General features: G+C 43.5%; 1 protein-coding gene and 1 pseudogene across 1 annotated transcript; one reads left to right on the forward strand and one right to left on the reverse strand.

The window, feature by feature from the left end:
* Positions 1 to 7,266: 7,266 nt before the first annotated feature.
* LOC135557873 (4-galactosyl-N-acetylglucosaminide 3-alpha-L-fucosyltransferase 9-like) lies at positions 7,267 to 10,645 on the forward strand. The gene is made up of 2 exons (XM_064991563.1): positions 7,267 to 7,424; positions 7,973 to 10,645. The coding sequence occupies exon 2, from the start codon at positions 7,980 to 7,982 to the stop codon at positions 9,090 to 9,092; it is 1,113 nt and encodes a 370-aa protein (XP_064847635.1). The 5' UTR covers positions 7,267 to 7,424; positions 7,973 to 7,979; the 3' UTR covers positions 9,093 to 10,645.
* Positions 10,646 to 12,956: 2,311 nt separating this feature from the next.
* Positions 12,957 to 16,504, reverse strand: LOC135557874 (4-galactosyl-N-acetylglucosaminide 3-alpha-L-fucosyltransferase 9-like; annotated as a pseudogene).
* Positions 16,505 to 19,840: the final 3,336 nt, after the last annotated feature.

Raw genomic sequence — 19,840 nt, forward strand, 5'->3', positions numbered from 1 at the left:
GCCAAACACAGAAATCCCAAACCATAGGAAAAAGAACAAAGACTGCCCACCCCAACTCACGCCCTGACCATACTAAACTAAGGACAAAACAAAGGAACTAAGGTCAGAACGTGACAGAGAGGTTGAACAGGCTAGTAATAGGGGTTGCAACAAGATTGTCTAGCCCGGCTGATTTGTAGGGATGCAGATTTGGCAGCTCTTTCAGAACATCAGCTGACTGGATTTGGGAGAAGGAGAAATGGGGAAGGCTTGGGTGAGTTGCTGTGGGGGGTGTAGTGCTGTTGACCGGGGTAGGGGTAACCAGATGGAAAGTATGGCCAGCCGTAGAAAAATGCTTATTGAAATTCTAATTCATAGTGGATTTTTTCGGTGGTAACAGTGTTTCCTATCCTCAGTTCAGTGGGTAGCTGGGAGGAGGTGTTCTTATTCTCCATGGACTTTACAGTGTCCACAAACTTTTTCGAGTTTGTGCTGCAGGATGCAAATTTCTGATTGAAAAAGCTAGCCTTGGCTTTTCTAACTGCCTGTGTATATTGGTTTCTAGCTTCTCTGAAAAGTTGCATATCACGAGGGCAGTTCAATTCTAATGCAGAATGCCATAGGGTGTTTTTGTGTTGGTTAAGGGCAGTCAGGTCTGGTGAGAACCAAGGGCTATATCTGTTCCTGGTTCTACATTTCTTGAATGGGCATGTTTATTTAAGATGGCGATGAAGGCATTAAAAAAAAAAACAGGCATCCTCTAGGTCGATTAGAAAGGCCTGCTCGCTGAAGTATTTCAGGGAAAGTTTGACAGTGGTGAGGGAAGGCCGTTTGACCGCTGAACAATTACGGATGCAGGCAATGAGGCAGTGATTGCTGAGATCTTGTTTGAAGACAGCAGAGATGTATTTAGAGGGCAAGTTGGTTAGGATGATATCTATGAGGGTGCCCGTGTTTATGGCTTTGGGGTGGTACCTGGTAGGTTTATTGATCATTTGTGTGAGATTGAGGGCATTAAGCTTAGATTGTAGGAGTGCTGGAGTGTTAAGCATGTTCCTGTTTAGGTCACCTAGCAGCACGAGCTCTGAAGATAGATGGGGGGCAATCAGTTCACATATGGTGTCCAGAGCACAGCTGGGGGCAGAGGGTGGTCTATGGCAGGCGGCAACGGTGAGAGTTTTTGTTTTTAGAGAGGTGGATTTTTAAAAGAAGAAGTTCAAATTAGTAATAGTTCGGCACGTTTCTCCTTTGCATGGTGTTTTGTTGCAGGTTTTTTTATTTTTTATTTCTTGTTATGCTTTAAAAACCAAGCTTGGACTGTGGCATGTGTCTGTACTGCTCTCTGTAAACGGGACACATGAAAGCGTTTAATTCACTGTCCACCAGGCTGTAAATTCATAAAAATAGAGGACTCAACTGTTGACTCATTTATACTGTCTTGTGTCTCCTGTTGTCCTTTAGTAGTAATTTATAACCTCGCGTGAGCCCCTCATATTATAACTTTTTGATGACTAAGATGACATTTTCTGTAGGCTACAGCAATGACCCGTTGGAACCCAGACTTGGCATGGACATTTAGCCTACAACATGTTGTGAGAGATCAGTGACCAGCTGGAGGAAGACAACACGACAGCACCCTCCTCAGGGGATAGGTACTCAGTGTAAAGGCAATTCGTACAGAGCTGGGCCAACTAATTGCTTTGTGTCTTCCTCTATATAGGTGTGCCAGGAGAGGAGCTGGGGGTGGATTGGGAGTAGAGACGGGGACCTGTGAGGATGCAGGTATTGCCTACCTCAGAGAAAGCTTCTGTGACTGGGCACCTTGTCTCTCTGTTAACCAAGGCAGGCTTTAGGTAGAGAGAAGCGTTCCTTCTGTAACTGTTATGTGTAGACGATAGTCTAAGACAATAGTAACCGTTTGTTGTTTTGCTTTCCAATTTGGCCACAGCCTTTTGGTGAAACGCTTAGCTTGTTTATTTGTTTTGTTACACTGATGTTTCAATGTTGGACTTCCCTGTACTCTAGTTATTTTGTCGGGCAAAAGAAGACCTGTTTAGGAGACTATACAAAAGGAACCACAACCACTGCCTCTGGTCTCATTTTATGCCCCCTGCCTGTGTTGGGGTGCTTTGGACTAGCTGATCCCTTCACAGTGTTTAAACATTTGGTTTGGTAGAAGATTCGGTCAGTGCAATTACAGATTATATGATACAGCGCCCTGGCTTGTGTGTGTGTGGCAATGCGCTGACATTTGGCTTGAAGCACGTTGGCAGTGCTTTCTGTGACTTTTAGTGCAGCTCATCACGGTGGTATGGAAGCATGTCAAAATGAATTGACAACCAAAATCATTGTACGGGACGACTATAAATGTGTCAAGGGCCGGATTCAGCCTGCAGGCCTGGTGTTGCCACGTGACCTAAATCATCCTCCTTCCTTCCAGTTGCCTCTGGCTGCTGCTGTTCTAAGTGCTCCTCCTTGGCTCATCTGGAAGGTGCAAACTTGAATTAGTTTTAAAGGGTTAATGCACTTCCTGATTTAGCCTTGTTTTAGATTTGGTTCATTAAGAAATGAAAGCGGCCATGACTGAATTGAAATTATTGGTTTGGGATGGGATTTGATGTGTGTTTGCAGGTGAGAAGAGTTAGCCAAATAGTTTCAACATTTAGCTTCACCTGGCTGGTGTACAACCTGACTTTGGATTGGCTATCTCTGGGGCTAGTTAGGGACCGTCAAACTATACAGCGTAAATTAGACTATTTCCATCGATGAGCAGATCAACTGACACCTTCGTGTTCATGAGTTTCCTTCATTATTGGTGACATTAGTTCGTAGATCCAACAGTTTTGTGAGAAGACCTCTTTGAAGTCAGGATGTCCGCGACAGAGTTCAGACGACTGCTGGGAAACGTGTGGATGTCAGATCCTAAAAACCGACGCTGTCGTGTTCATGAGTCATACCAACACACATTATAAGACCTCTGATTCCTTTCATTTAGTCAGTTCTACCACCTCAACATTTCCCATTTTTAAACAGGGTTAAATATCAAGTTGACGTAAAGTTCCGCTTCCTTCCACAGTGGGGCACTGTCAGAAGATGGGTGCTTCAGTCAGAAAAACGTTCACTCGTCTTTTCTGTCTCAGCTAGCTAGCCAGCCAGCAGCTACCGACGTGGCTCGCCAAGCTAGCTACAGAAACTAAACCTGTCAAATACACTCGCGGGAAATAAACACTTCCTAATAACATGACTTATATTAATATCCTAAGCTTGCCCATTCACTAAATATACTGTTAAATAACTCTGACACCCAGTAGCTTAAGTATGCTAGCTTATTAGCATTAGCCAGCCCTTATGCTGAGGGAGACTGGCTAGTTAGTTACCACCACCCCTGCACAAAACCTGTGGCCAACTCTGCTGCTGCTACTGCACTTTGACTTTCTGTCTGTTCTGCCCTCTCCACCTCATTCACTGCTGCCTGCTCATGCTCAAAGTGCTTGCTTTTTTTGCCTCTCTTTTGGAGGAAGTTCCAAAAATCCATATTTGCTCTGTGCTATGCTGCGTACCCTGGATGAGTGACCAGCGTTTTGCTGAGTGATTACATTGACGTCTAACCGGTGCTGTAGGGTTGGGGTCAAGAGATGTGAATGGTCACCTGCATTGTGAAATCTTGACCAATCACAGCAGGCACTGTCACCCCAGGGGCTTCTTGCAGTTTCTTCTGTATTGCATTGTATATTTCTGTCATAAATATTCTGTTAAACATTTGTTTTAAATGTGTGGTTATGGCATCTCATATCAGCCTGAAATTAATTTCTAAAATACATTAAAAACAAAAAATATATATTTATTTCTTTATTTTAACATCAAAAGATTTGGGTCTGGCGCAAAAACATCCGGGGCTTAAGCCCCAGAACCCCAGGCCTAATGACGCCACTGATCAGTCAGTTTACCATCCATTGATACTGTAGAGCGCTGGATTTCCTAGTTTACTCTATTGATAAGCAGACATTTTGTCAGGAGATCCTAGATTTTCTTGTGGTTGTCAGACTCTGCTTTGTCGTTTATTGGCTAGTTTGAAGGAGAAACGAGGAAGCATGTATTTAGTTGTATTCTCCTGCTTAAGTTTACTCATATCAAAAGTTGGAGTTGTAGGTACTCTCGAAATATAAAATGAGGCTCTAAACTTGTTGAGCAAATAATATTTCTGCAACGGTAGTTGGAGCTGGATTTTCAAGCTGCCAGTCTGATCAACAGCATCACGTGACTCAGGATTTGACAGATCTAACACAGTTCCACCTCCGACACCGATAAAACAACCGGTATGTGGATGTTGACCATAGTTAATCTAATAAAATCGTGCCCTAGCCCTTTATCAGATGGAGTTTTTTCCTCTTTGCATTCACTCAGAATCAGTCAGTTGCCATACCCACTCATTACCTTGGGCCACTAGGGGCTGGGTGTGTTTCAAATTTGTCTTCACGTTCGTTAAAAAACATGTAGCTCTGAGTAAATTGTCAAACGTGATGTATTTAATTCTAATCAGGTAATAAACTCAGCAAAAAAAGAAACGTCCCTTTTTCAGGACCCTGTCTTTCAAAGGTAATTCGTAAAAATCTAAACTTCACAGATCTTCATTGTAAAGTTTTTTAAACACTGTTTCCCATGCTTGTTCAAAGAACCATAAACAATTTATGAACATGCACCTGTGGAACAGTCGTTAAGAAACGAACAGCTTACAGACGGTAGGCAATTAAGGTCACAGTTATGACAACTTAGGACACTGAAGAGGCCTTTCTACTGACCCTGGAAAAACACCAAAAGAAAGATGCCCAGGGTCCCTGCTCATCTGCGTGAATGTGCCTTAGGACTGCATGAGGACTGCAGATGTGGCCAGGGCAATACATTGCAATGTCCGTACTGTGAGACGCCTAAGACAGCGCTACAGGGAGACAGAACGGACAGCTGAGCATCCTCGCAGTGGCAGACCACGTGTAACAACACCTGCACAGGATCGGTACATCTGAACATCACACCTGCGGGACAGGTACAGGATGGCAACGACTGTCCGTTTTACATCAGGAATGTACAATCCCTCCATCAGTGCTCAGACTGTCCACAATAGGCTGAGAGAGGCTGGACTGAGGGCTTGTAGGCCTGTTGTAAGGCAGGTCCTCACCAGACATCACTGGGTCACAAACCCACAGTCGCTCGACCAGACAGGACTGGCAAAAAGTGCTCTTTTCTGACAAGTTGCGGTTTTGTCTCACCAGGGGTGATGCTCGGATTCGCGTTTATCGTCGAAGGAATGAGCCAAGAACACACAAGGCCTGTACTCTGGAGCGGGAACGATTTGGAGGTGGAGGGTCCGTCATGGTCTGGGGCGATGTGTCACAGCATCATCGGATTGAGCTTGTCATTGCAGGCAATCTCAACGCTGTGCGTTACAGGGAAGACATCCTCCCTCATGTGGTACCCTTACTGCAGGCTCATCCTGACATGACCCTCCAGCATGACAATGCCACCAGCCATTCTGCTCGTTCTGTGTGTGATTTCCTGCAAGACAGGAATGTCAGTGTTCTGTCATGGCCAGCGAAGAGCCTGGATCTCAAACCCATTGAGCGAGTCTGGGACCTGTTGGCTCGGAGGGTGAGGGCTAGGGCCATTCCCCCCAGAAATGTCCAGGAACTTGCAGGTGCCTTGGTGGAAGAGTGGGGTAACATCTCACAGCAAGAAATGGCAAATCCAGTGCAGTCCATGAGGAGGAGATGTACTGCAGTACTTCATGCAGCTGGTGGCCACACCAGATACTGACTGTTACTTTTGATTTAACCCCCCCTTTGTTCAGGGACACATTCTTTTTCTGTTAGTCACGTCTGTGGAACTTGTTCAGTTTGTTTCAGTTGTTGAATCTTATGTTCGTAAAAATATTTACACATGTTAAGTTTGCTGAAAATGAACACAGTTGACAGTGAGAGGACGTTTCTTTTGTTCCTGAGTTTATGTACTCCAAAAGAAACCTCAACAGATATCAGATCATTTAAGATAATAATTGTCAGGATTTGGCCAGGGTTGTTCCGGTTTTTGGTCACTAGATGCCCCCATTGTGCTTTTTGACCTTTTGCTTTCCCTTGATCCCCATTATTATTTGCACCTGTGCCTCGTTTTCCCCTGATTGTATTTAAACCCTTAGTTTCCCTCAGTTCTTTGCTCTGTGTTTGTATGTTAGCACCCAGCCCTAGTATTCTGTGTACTCTTGTTGATCCCGGTGGACGCTCTTGTGGAATTCTGTTTTGTGTTCTTGTTTATTTATTTTTGAGTATCTTTTGAGGCTTTTTATGCTTTACCTACCACCTTGTGGATTTACCTTTTTGTCTTGGAGGATTACCTTGTGGATTACCTTGTTCTTGTGGAATTCCTTTTGAGGTTGTGGAGTTACATGTTTTCCTGAAGGACTTCACTTTTTACTTCATTAAATACACCATCTCAACTACTGCTGTGTCTGCCTCATCTTCTGGGTTCTGCTGACTATTCGTGGCTCAGTTGGTTAAGTGACTGTTTCTCACTCCGGAGACCCGGGTTCGTAACCGGGTCCTGACAATAATTACATAAACAAATTAATCAAATTCACTCAAATGTATTTATAAAGTCCTTTTTACATCAGCAGATATCATAAAGTGCAGAAATCTCGTCTTAAACCCCAGACACCAAGAAATGCACATGTAGAAGCACGGAGGATAGTAATGAGAATATAGTACAGTAAGAAGGCAACCTCATTAGAACAACACTTATATATATTATGATTATGCCCTCATAATCATTCTATTAACTTAGGTTATCTTAAATTCACCAATGCGAAATAATAACACTTTTGGAAATTATAGTTAAGAAATGTTCATTCTGGCAGAGGCGGGATTTGAACAGGGTACCTTCGGGTTCAATCTTCCGGTTCAAATACAGGAAAGAAATGACGTTTTCGTTGCTTTTCAGCTTATGGTAATAAATAATGAATAATAAACACATTATGAAGAAGAACCCTTAACCTTTCCCTTTTTATTACTTTCTCTCAAATGTTTTCCTTCTTTTCTTTCAACATTCTTTTCCCCTTCTTCCTCCCTTCTCCCATTAACATACTATTCGTTCCCCAGCTTCGAGTTGGCAAGGCTACATGGTAACACCTAATTGCTATAACCCAGGTCCACCTAGCAAAACAGGTTTTAAAGGGTATTTTCCTGGGTGTGTGGTTTCATAGAAAAATGTATTATGAGGATGATTATGTTCCATGACATGTAAAGCTCTGAAAGGATCAACCTCTCAGGCAGGTTCTTTTGCATTTCCCATGAAAAGGCATGATGACAGTTGTGCCACACCTCGTCACTAGTCTGGTTGAAATCTAGTGCATGGATTTACATGGATGGCAAACCCTAACACTAACAAGAGGCCTCTAAATGGTAAGGAATGGTTAATTTTCTTTCTCAAAACTTTCTCAAATCTGATCTTGATTTAAAGATGTTCTATAAACTTAACATGCTCTGTTCAAAAGTTTAGCGTTGTTTAGGAGAATGCAGCCATACACCTTTATGCAGTCTAACCTGTCCTCAGGATAATGTCAACTAACTTGAGTACACTGAACATGCTAGCACTGCTAATAATAGCCTTTACGATTTCCTTTTCTTAATGACTGTCATTATTCTGTGTTTGTGCAGTAAAAACTGATAGAAACCTTTCAGAAAAACCTCATGACTCACCATACACTGATTATGAGGGAATTTGAGTCAGATGGAAGAGAGAAAATAGGCATTTTAACTTCATAGATTTAGCCGGTGGTAACTTGTGGAATAGACACCGGCTGAAATGCGGTTTGAACCAATCAGCATTAAGGATTAGAACCACCTGTTGTATAATGTAGAAACTCATTCTGATGTCATAGTCAATTTTCACATTGTTCTTTTTTATATACTTATAACGTCTAAAATGTAGGTGTGTTTCTTTCTTACAGGACAAACATGTCATCAACAACTTCCAACCGAACACATCATCTAACTCTGGTAGCTGCTCTTGGGGTTTTGTGTTCAGTGGTACTATTTTTTGTTTACTTTAAACCCTCATCTACTGTATGTCCATCTCGATTAGATGATTTGCCATTTTTGGCAAAGGGAGATGTTTCCTCCTCTATCAAAAAGCCTGTGGAAAAGCCACTTGTGTTGCTCTGGTTCTGGCCACTGGGTGTGAGATGGAATTTTGAAATCTGCAAAACTCATTTCAGCATCAATAGCTGTGTTCTGACAGATGACAGATCCCTTTATGACAAAGCAGAGGGAGTGGTGATTTTTCACAAAGGCATCAGCTGGGACCTGAAGAACCTGCCTCAGTCTCCTCGTCCACATTTTCAGAAATGGATCTGGTTTCATGTGGAATCACCAACAAATACCGCCAGAATACCAGGTATGGAAAATCTATTTAACCTCACTTTGGGCTATAGACGAGATGCTGACATCACAGTGCGAAATGAATTGACAACCGTGAAGACTGAAAAGGACAGTGAGTTTGTGCTGCCCAAGAAGGATAAATTGGTTTGTTGGATTGTGAGCAACAACAATCCTTCAACTGGGACAGGAACCAGAGCAAAGTACTATCAAGAGCTGGTCAAACACATCAAGATACATCTTTTTGGTTCTGCTTTTACAGGGAGTCGTTTGAAGTATGAGGACTATTACTCAACCCTTGCTAGCTGTAAATTCTACCTTTCATTTGAGAATTCAATCCACAGAGACTACATCACAGAAAAGGTGAACGGACCACTTGTAGCAGGAACCGTACCAGTAGTCTTGGGCCCACCCAGAGAGAACTATGAACAGTTTTTCCCAGCTGGTTCTTTCATTCATGTAAATGACTTTACTAATGCAAAGGCACTGGCTGACTTCCTTCTTCAATTGGACAAGAATGATGAGATGTATATAAGTTACTTCACCTGGAGGAGGTACCTTAAGGCCAAGCCCCACCTCCTGACAATACAGGAAGAGTTTATTCAACCTGTTTGTTTAGCCTGTGAATACATGGCAAGAGACAAAAGATATTACAATGTTGTCCACAACCTTTATGAATGGTACTTTGGATGAGGGTTTAGCCATCGTTTTGTAAGCACAGAAAATATCATTTTACCTTAGCTACGTAAACGGAATACAATTTTAAAAGTGTCTTCAGATTTGGGGATGTTTTCTTTCAAAATCTTTATCAATTTAAAGGATGGGCATTCAAGGTTTTGGGGTAGATTAAAATAAACAATTAATTAAACGCTTTGGAAGCAGCATACACTGTAAACCCCAATGTGCTGTCATTACTCAAAACTTTTAAGGAACCCATTACACTTAAATAAAACCTTTTACTGCAGTGGGCTAAATCAGCTGGTCACAGTGATTCTTGGTAGTCTTAAACAAATCTACTTTGAAACCAAACTATGCACCTTACACACATGTTTATGGGCTTAAAAAAATAAGAAACCTTTACCATGTTAGATACAGAGTTGAAATGTATCACATTTTCACTTTGAATCTCAAGATTACATTTTATATACATCACAGAAGACTGAACTATAACAAGACGGTTTGATATAGAAACACCAGATTTTAGTCTGTTTAAAAATAAAAACTTCATTATTTATGAAAAATTATAACATTCCACCCATGAGGTCAAAGACGGCGCTTTTGGTAATTGATCGCAGGAAAGGGCTACTATGTCTGAATACAATTACTTAAAGTGATTTTGTAGTCATTACTCACACCGACCCTATAGGGCAGGGGTGTCAAACTCATTCCAGGGAGGGCCACGTTTTGGGATTTTCCTTTCAATGATGACCTAGACACCCAGGTGAGAGGAGTTCCTTACTAATTAGTGACCTTAATTCATCAATCAAGTGCAAGGGTGGAGCGGAAACCCACAGATACCCTGTCCTCCATGGAATTAGTTTGACATGTGTTGTACAGGGTCCAGATTTGAGTTGTTTTATTGCTGTTTGTATGACATTTGAGTAATGCCTCCAATATAAATTCCCAGTGTGCCTAGTCTTTGAGTGAATTGCAGAGTTACTGTACCACCCATGACTGTATTTGTTCGTGACAGAGACATGGTTGTTGAATTCACTCATTTTTAGTTGTGTGGGTGGCCTTCACTGAGTGAGTTCTTAGGCAAATGTTGTCTTTATAGTTCAACTCTTAATGACAAAACATTACATATCCAGTAAGGCCTTATTTTGAGGTCTAGTGAAATTCCAGTAACTTTACCACATTTTCAAAAAATCCTGGTTGAAGGATTTCCAGGAATCTTCCAACTGGGATTCCTGAAAAAGCTGGGAAATGTACCATCATTTTGCAACCCCTCCTGCAAGTCACATTGTGCTGGCTTGCAAAGTGACGTAAACTCCTATTGGAATCCAGACAGAGTTAGGATATCTATTAACCATGTAAATTGGAACACCCATTTCAGTAATGAGTGCAAAAAATCTAACTAAATGATTGGATTTGTTTAGAAAAATGTATGTTATTTATCTTTGTGTAGCATAAATGTGTAGCATAGCATTAATCCATCAATCACTCAATGTACATGCAAAAACACTTGTTTTAGTTTTGTGTTTGTGCTACATAAACATTTTAATAAATAAATAACTTTTCATTGACTGAGTATTTGAGTTCAAAATGCATTGGGGTTTACAGTATACTGTACCAGTGTGTGGATTTATAATATATACAGTGCTTGACTTGGACTGAAATAGGTGCCGGTACTCATTTTGGTTGCAGGTATTTTATATTTAGGTGCAGGAGCTCCACAATACTTTTGAGCTAATATTCTATAAGAGGAACAGCAGCTCTAGCAGCAGAACATTTGAGGTGCTGGTACTCCGCTCTGGTGAGCTCCTGCCCAAATAAAGCACGGAATCTGCTTCTACATCTGCATTGCTTGCTGTTTGGCGTTTTAGGCTCTTTGGGGTTGTCGGCAGGGTTTCTGTACAACACTTCGTGACATTTACTGAATTTAAAAAGGGCTTTATAAATACATTTGATTTAATCTATGTCTTCCTCCCGGATCCAGCATCTTGGAAATGTTTTATATTATGGGATGTACGGATTTCACTCTCTTTAACACATAGCAAAAAGAGACAAGGGATGTTGGATCAAATGTTTTGCCTGCGTCACAGCGCATGGAAAGTACTGTGGTGTCGAGCACGATTGCAAGTTAGATTTTCTTCTAATATTGCAAGACAGACAGTAAAGAGAGTTTTGATGTCTAAAATGTTGCAAGTTCTAGGAAGTGTTCTAGGAAGGGTCTTGGTGTTTCCAAACGTCTTCCATTTAAGAAGGATGGAGGCCACTGTGTTCTTGGGGACCCTCAATGCTGCAGAAATGTTTTGGTACCCTTCCCCAGATCTGTGCCTTGACACAATCCTGTCTCAGAGCTCTATGGACAATTCCTTCGTCCTCATGGCTTGGTTTTTGCTCTGACATGAGCTTTCAACTTTAAGACCTTATATAGACGTGTGCCTTTCCAAATCATGTCCCGTCAATTGAATGTACCATAGGTGGACTCCAATCCAGTTGTAGAAACATCTCAAGGATGATCAATGGAATCAGGATGCACCTGGGCTCAATTTTGAGTCTCATAGCAAAGGGTCTGAATACTTATGTAAATAAGATATTTCTGTTTTTATTACATTTGCAAAAATGTCCTAAAATCAGTTTTTGCTTCATTATGGAGCATTGTGTGTAGATTGCTGAGTAAATAGATTTTTTTGATCATTTTTAGAATAAGGCTGTAACGTAACAAAATGTGTGAAAAGTCAGGGGTTCTGAATACTTTCCAAATGCACTGTATGTACGCTGATGACTCAATGTTATACACATCAGCTACCACAGCAAATGAAGTAACTGCGACCCTTAACAGAGCATCATTCAGCTTTAGAATGGGGGGCTAGTAATAAGCTAAAAAATATTTAAAAAAACTAAAGGCATTGTATTTGGAACAAATAATTTGCTCAACAATAAACCTCATTTAAATCGTATAATGAATAATGTGACAATTGAGGAGACTAAACTGTAACCCTAGATTGTAAACTGACATGATCAAAACATATTGATACAATGGTTACTAAGATGGGGAGAGGTCTGTCTCTGATAAAGCGCTGCTCTTCTTTCTTGACCTTACAATCAACCAAATAAGTCCTACAGCACCTAGTTTTATCACACCTGGACTACTGCCCAGTTACACTGAGTGTACCAAACATTAGGAACACCTTCCTAATACTGCGCTGCACCCTCTTTTGGCCTCAGAACAGCCTCAATTCGTCGGGGCATGGACTCTACAAGGTATCAAAAGCATTCCACTGGGATGCTGGCCCATGTTGACTCCAATGCCTCCCACAGTTATGTCAAGTTGGCTGGATGTTCTTCTGGTGGTGGACCATTCTTGATATACACAGGAAACTGTTGAGTGTGAGAAACCCAGAAGCGTTGCAGTTCCAGACAACTCAAACCGGGGCGTCTTGCAGCTTCTACTATACCCATTCAAAGCCACTTAAATATCTAGTCTTGTTCATTCAACCTCTGAATGACACACATACACAATCTGTGTCTCAGTTGTTTCAAGGCTTCAAAATGGATCCTTGACTCTTCCCCTACACTGGCTGACATCAATAAGTGATATCAATAAGGGATCATGTTGTTCAGCTGGTCAGTCAAGAAAAGAGCAAGTTTTCCTAATGTTTTGTACACTCAGTGTATATGGGCAGTGCTGTAAAGGACCCAAACTAACTATATCACTATTTCTGTTATTTGTGCTATTGTCAATAGTTAGTGTTTTTTTTGTCGTTTATTGTATATAATTGTTGTTTGTCTGCCACGAGGTGGAATGTTTTTTTTTGTCTTACACTTAAATATATGAAAGAGTTCAGTAAAGGACCACTGACAGAGAACCTTCTCCTGGATGGACTGCCCAATCAGAAGTTGTTTCTCCAGTCATACCAGTACACACACACACACACACACACACACACACACACACACACACACACACACACGCCATGCACCACTTCCTCATCCATTGCCATGCACCACTTCCTCATCCATTGGCTTTATTTTTTTAAACTGCCCTTGACCACACATTGGTAGCTTTGTGTAGACAGACAGGCATACTCAAATCAAATCAAATGTATTTATATAGCCCTTTGTACATCAGCTGATATCTAAAAGTGCTGTATAGAAACCCTGCCTAAAACCCCAAACAGCAAGCAATGCAGGTATAGAAGCACGGTGGCTAGGAAAAACTCCCTAGAAAGGCCAAAATCTAGGAAGAAACCTAGAGAGGAACAAGGCTATAAGGGGTGGCCAGTCGGGTGGAGATTATAACAGAACATGGCCAAGATGTTCAAACGTTCATAAATGACCAGCATGGTCGAATAATAATAATCACAGTAGTTGTCGAGGGGGCAGCAAGTCAGCACCTCAGGAGTAAATGTCAGTTGGCTTTTCATAGCCGATCATTAAGAGTATCTCTACCACTCCTGCTGTCACTAAAGAGTTAAAACCAGCAGGTCTGGGACAGGCAGCACGTCTGGTGAACAGGTCAGGATTCCATAGCCGCAGGCAGAACAGTTGAAACTGGAGCAGCAGCACGGCCAGGTGGACTGGGGACAGCAAGGAGTCATCATGCCAGGTAGTCCTGAGGCATGGTCCTAGGGCTCAGGTCCTCTGAGAGAAAGAGAGAATTAGAGAGAGCATACTTAAATTCACACAGGACACCGGATAAGACAGGAGAAGTACTCCAAATATAACAAACTGACCCTAGCCCCCCGACACATAAACTACTGCAGCATAAATACTGGAGGCTGAGACAGGAGGGGTCAGGAGACACTGTTGCCCCATCCGATGATACCCCCGGACAGGGCCAAACAGGAAGGACTTCATTGTCCTAAGCAAAGTTGCACTATTGTTACAGTAATTGAATAGGTTCTCTGAGCACTTGCACTTTTTTATTATAACATTTTACTTCTACTTGAGTACAATTTCATTAAAGTAACAGTACTTTTACTTGTAGTATATTTCAGAACTCTTGACACCCTTGGGGACAGTGAAATAGGGAGTTCGTGAGTGAGTGAGGGACAGTGTGAATTGGTGAGTGAATGAATGGCAATCAGTCAGTCCCATGGACATGTGACAAGTATTAGAGGGATCAATTTTATAACGATGAATTAACCTTATTTACATACGCATTCAGACCCGTTGTTATGAGACTCAAAATTGAGCTCAGGTGCATCCTGTTTCCATTAATCATTTTTTAATGTTTCTACAACTTGATTGGAGACCACCTGTGGTAAATGCAATTGATTGGACATGAATTGTAAAGGCACGCACCTGTCTATATAAGGTTCCACAGTTGACAGTGCATGTCAGCACAAAACAAAGCCATGAGGTCAAAGGAATTGCCCGTAGAGCTCAGAGACAGGATTGTGTAGAGGGACAGATCTGGGGAAGGGTACCAAAAAATGCAGCATTGAAGGTCCACAAGAACACAGTGGTCTCCAGTATTCTTAAATGGAAGAAGTTTGGAACCACCAAGACTCTTCCTAGAGATGGCCTCCCGGCCAAACTGAGCAATCGTGGGAGAAGGGCCTTGGTCAGGGAGGTGACCAAGAACCCGATGGTCACTCTTACAGAGCTCCAGAGTTCATCCCCTCACCTAGGTGTCTAGGTTTTCATCGAAAGGAAAAACCCAAAACCAGCAAACACTATGCCCCCTCCCTGGAATGAGTTTGATACCTCTGCCCTACATGGTCACAGTGGCTCTATCGGTGTGAGTAATGACTACAAATTCACTTTAAGTAACTGTATTCCAATATATTAGCCCTTTCCTGCATTCAATTACCAAAAGCACCGTCTTTGACCTCATGGGTGGAATGTTATTCATATTTTTCATAATTTCATAATTAATAAAGATTATTAAAAAAAGACAAACCAGGTGTTTCTATGTTAAGCTGTTTTGTCATAGTTTAGTCTTCTGTGATGTAATTAAAATGGAAAATTGGGATAGAAACTCAATATAACACATTTCAACTCTTTCTGACATGGTACAGGTGTCTTCTTTTTTATAAGCCCATAACCATGTGTGGGAGGTGTATACTTTGGTTTCAAAGTAGATTTGTTAAGGACCACGAAGAATCACTGTGACCAGCTGATTTAGCCCACTGCAGTAAAAGGTTTTATTTAAGTGCAATGGGTTCCTTAAAGGTTTTGAGTAATGACAGCACATTGGGGTTTACAGTGTATGCTGCTTCCAAAGTGTTGAATAAAATATAAAAAATAACCCTTATACCTTGAATACCCATCCTTTAAATTGATAACAAAATAGTTTGCATCAAAATTACGTAGCTATAAGCTAAAATGATATTTTCTGTGCTTACAAAACGATGGCTAAACCCTCATCCAAAGTACCATTCATAAAGGTTGTGGACAACATTGTAATATCTTTTGTCTCTTGCCATGTGTTCACAGGCTAAACAAACAGGTTGAGATAACTCTTGCTCTATTCTCTGGAGGTGGGGCTTGGCCTTAAGGTACCTCCTCCAAGTGAAGTAACTTATATACATCTCATCATTCTTGTCCAATTGAAGAAGGAAGTCAGCCAGTGCCTTTGCATTAGTAAAGTAATTTACATGAATGAAAGAACCAGCTGGGAAAAACTGTTCATAGTTCTCTCTGGTTGGGCCCATGACTACTGGTACGGTTCCTGCTACAAGTGGTCCGTTCACCTTTTCTGTGATGTAGTCTCTGTGGATTGAATTCTCAAATGCAAGGTAGAATTTACAGCTAGTAAGGGTTGAGTAATACTCCTCATACTTCAAACGACTCCCTGTAAAAGCAGGACTATAAACAAACGCACTGTCCTTTTCAGTCTTCACCGTTGTTAATTCATTTTGCTCTGTGACGTCAGCATCTCGTATTTAGCTCATCTTGTATTCTGGCAGTATTTGTTGGTGATTCCATAGGAGACCAGATCCATTTCTGAAAATGTGGACGAAGAGACTGAGGCACATTCTTCATGTTCCAGCTGATGACTTGGTGAACAATAACTACTCCGTCTGTCAGAAAACAACTATCGATGTTGAAATGGGTTTTCCAGAATAAAAAATTCCATTTCACACCTAATGGCCAGAATCAGAGCAACACAAACAGCTTTTCTACAGGCTTTTTTTTGTCTTTTTGGTAGATGACAAACATCTTGTCAGGATTTGGCCAGGGTTGTTCCGGGTTTTGGTCAGTAGATGCCCCCATTGTGCTTTTTGTCCCTATGTTTTTCCCTTGATCCCCATTATTATTTGCACCTGTGTCTCGTTTCCCCTGATTGTATTTAAACCCTTTGTTTCCCTCAGTTCTGTGCTCTGTGTTTGTATGTTAGCACCCTGCCCTAGTGTTCTGTGTGCTCTTGTCGATTCCGGGTGACGTTCTTGTGGTATTCTGTTTTTTGTTTTTGTTTATTTTTGGTGAGTTTCTTTTGAGGTCTTTTTGTGTTTTACCTACCACCTTTTGGATTTGCCATTTTTTGTATTTTAGGATTTTTTCTTTATTAAATACACCGTCTTAAGTACTGCTGTGTCTGCCTCATCTTCTGGGTTCTGCTGTCTATTCGTGGCTCAGTTGGTTAAGTGACTGTTTCTCACTCCGGAGACCCAGGTTCGAAACCGGGTCCTAACAGAAACACAGAGCCAAAAATGAACCCAGAGGCAGCCAGTTCCCAGGACCTTTTGCCACGCTGTCCCACCACCAGGAGACTGTCCAACGCCACGAAGCCGCCCTGGTTCAGCAAGAGGCCTTAATGGCTAGACATTCTCATCTTCTGTCGGAGATGCTGACTTCCATTAAGCAAATATCTGATCGACTTACCCCGGCAACAGTTCCCGTCCCAGTACCTCAAGTTCACGTACCCATGGCAGTTAACCCCCTGGCTGAACCTCGTCTTCCACCTCCCCAACGGTTCTCAGGTGATCCAAGTGCTTGTAAAGGGTTTCTCACTCAATGTTCTCTCTCCTTTGAGCTGCAACCCTCGTCGTTTCCCACCGACCGGTCTAAGATCGCATATATCATCACCCTGCTGTCGGAAAAAGCCCTGGCCTGGGCTACTGCTGTGTGGGATGCCCATAGTTCCTGCTGTGCCAGCTACTCTGCTTTTGCTGAGGAATTCAAACGAGTGTTTCAAGGCCCAAGCAGTGGTTCTGACTCAGCCAAACAGCTCCTGACTCTCCATCAAGGTTGGCGCAGCGTGACGGACTATGCCATCCAGTTCCGCACGGTGGCAGCAGCGAGTGGCTGGAACAACGAGGCGCTCACGGTGTGCTTTCTGAAAGGCCTTTCCGACACTATCCAAGATGAACTGGCCACTCGGGAACCACCGGACAATCTCGAGTCCCTGATCAAGTTGGCCTCACGCATTGACCAGCGTCTGAGAGAGAGAGAACTCAACCGTAGACCTCTAGCCCCTATCAGTCCCAGCTCCGAGTCCCCACCTTTATCATCGCTGGCTCCACCGGAACCCATGCAGATTGGACGCATCTCCCAGGCTGAGAGAGACCGCCGGATGAGGGAGCGACGCTGTCTATATTGCGGCAAACCGGGCCATTTCCGTTCCACGTGTCCCGGGCTCCAGGGAAACGCTCTGTCCCGTACAGACCGGGGGAACTGTAACGGGAAACATAACCTCCTCCCATCCGTCCAACTCCCGTCTGCTCATTCCAGTCACCCTCTCCTGGGACAACCACAAGCTTCACCTTCAAGCCTTGGTAGACTCTGGAGCCGCAGGTAACTTCATGGATGGTGTCTGGGCGAAGGAGAATGGCGTTCCCTCTGAACCTCTAAGTGACCCCATGAGGGTTACTACATTGGATGGAAGCCCTTTGGGATCTGGACTTGTCACTCATGTCACTACCTCCTTGAGACTTTCAGTTTCACAACACCAGGAACTGATGAACTTTCATTTGATCTCCTGTTCCGAGTTCCCTCTCGTCCTTGGATACCCCTGGCTTCACAGCCATAACCCTCACATCGACTGGTCTGTGGGCACTATCAAGCAGTGGGGTCCTACGTGCCAAGGTACTTGTATTTTCCAGAATTCCCCGAGTTCTACTCCCGAGTCTTTAGAATCCATCGACCTGACCCGAGTTCCCGAGTGTTACCATGACCTCAAACTGGTGTTTAGCAAACAGAGGGCCACCATGCTACCACCCTATAGACCTTACGATTGCCCCATCGACCTGTTTCCGGGCACTTGCCCCCCCAGGGGTCGGATCTTTTCCCTATCTCCACCCGAACGAGCTGCTATGGATACCTACATCAAGGACGCTCTGGAAGCAGGCCTCATGCGTCCATCCACCTCCCCGGCGGGAGCAGGGTTTTTCTTTGTGGCCAAGAAAGACGGTGGGTTACGTCCTTGCATCGACTACCGGGGACTCAATGACATAACCGTCCGTAACCGTTACCCGCTACCCCTTATGGCCACAGCCTTCGAGCTGCTCCAGGAAGCAGTTGTTTTCACTAAGCTTGACCTGCGGAACGCATACCATCTTGTGCGGATCAGACCTGGTGACGAGTGGAAGACCGCTTTCAACACGCCTACTGGTCACTATGAATACTTGGTGATGCCCTTCGGCCTGACCAACGCCCCAGCGGTGTTCCAAGCGCTCATAAACGATGTGCTTAGGGATATGCTTAACATATTTGTGTTCGTTTACTTGGATGACATCCTCATCTTTTCGAGCTCCCTTCAAGAACACACTAAGCATGTCAGACAAGTACTCAAACGCCTCCTGGACAGCCATCTGTACGTTAAGCCGGAAAAATGTGAATTCCATTCATCCCGAGTACAATTCCTGGGATTTGTAGTGGAACCCGGTCGAATCCAAATGGACCCTAGGAAGGTAGGGGCGGTAGCGGATTGGCCCACCCCCAAATCCGTTAAGGATGTTCAGCGTTTCCTGGGCTTCACAAACTTTTACCGCAAGTTCATCAAGAACTTCAGTTTGGTGGCAGCTCCTCTCTCAGCTTTAACCAAAGGTGGCAATGCAAGGTTTTTTGGGAAGAGAAGCTGAGACGGCCTTCCAAGGACTCAAGCAGCGCATCCTCTCTGCTCCCATCCTGATACTACCGACTACGGATGAACCATTTGTGGTGGAGGTAGACGCATCAGAGGTTGGTGTTGGAGCTGTCCTGTCTCAGAGGGGTGAAGACAAGAAGCTTCATCCGTGCGCTTTCTTCTCACACCGGCTTACCCCGACTGAGAGGAACTACGATGTGGGGGATCGTGAACTCCTAGCGGTTAAGATGGCATTGAAGGAATGGAGACACTGGCTCGAGGGGGCTTCTCACCCGTTTCAAGTGCTTACGGACCACAAAAATCTGGAGTATATCCAGCAGGCGAAGCGGTTGAACTCTAGACAAGCTAGATGGTCTCTTTTCTTCAATCGATTCCAGTTTATCCTCACCTATCGGCCCGGGTCGAAGAATCTCAAACCGGATGCCCTGTCCCGAGTCTACGCTCCTGCCATTCGAGATGACACGGACATGCCTGTCCTTCCTGCTGCTAAGATTGTGGCTCCGATCTCGTGGCAAGTTGAGGATACCGTGAGACGTGCTCAAGCTAGCGAACCGGACCCTAAAGGAGGCCCTGCCAATCGGTTGTTTGTCCCCAAGGCAGTGAGGACTCAGGTCCTTCTGTGGGGGCACTCCTCTCGCCTCACCTGTCATCCGGGCGTAGGTCGCACCTTGGAGTTCATCCAGCGTAAGTTCTGGTGGCCTACCATAAGAGAAGACGTTGCCACTTTCGTCAATGCCTG

The sequence above is a fragment of the Oncorhynchus masou genome, chromosome 16 (assembly GCF_036934945.1).
Source record: "Oncorhynchus masou masou isolate Uvic2021 chromosome 16, UVic_Omas_1.1, whole genome shotgun sequence".
Classification (NCBI taxonomy): Eukaryota; Metazoa; Chordata; class Actinopteri; order Salmoniformes; family Salmonidae; genus Oncorhynchus; species Oncorhynchus masou.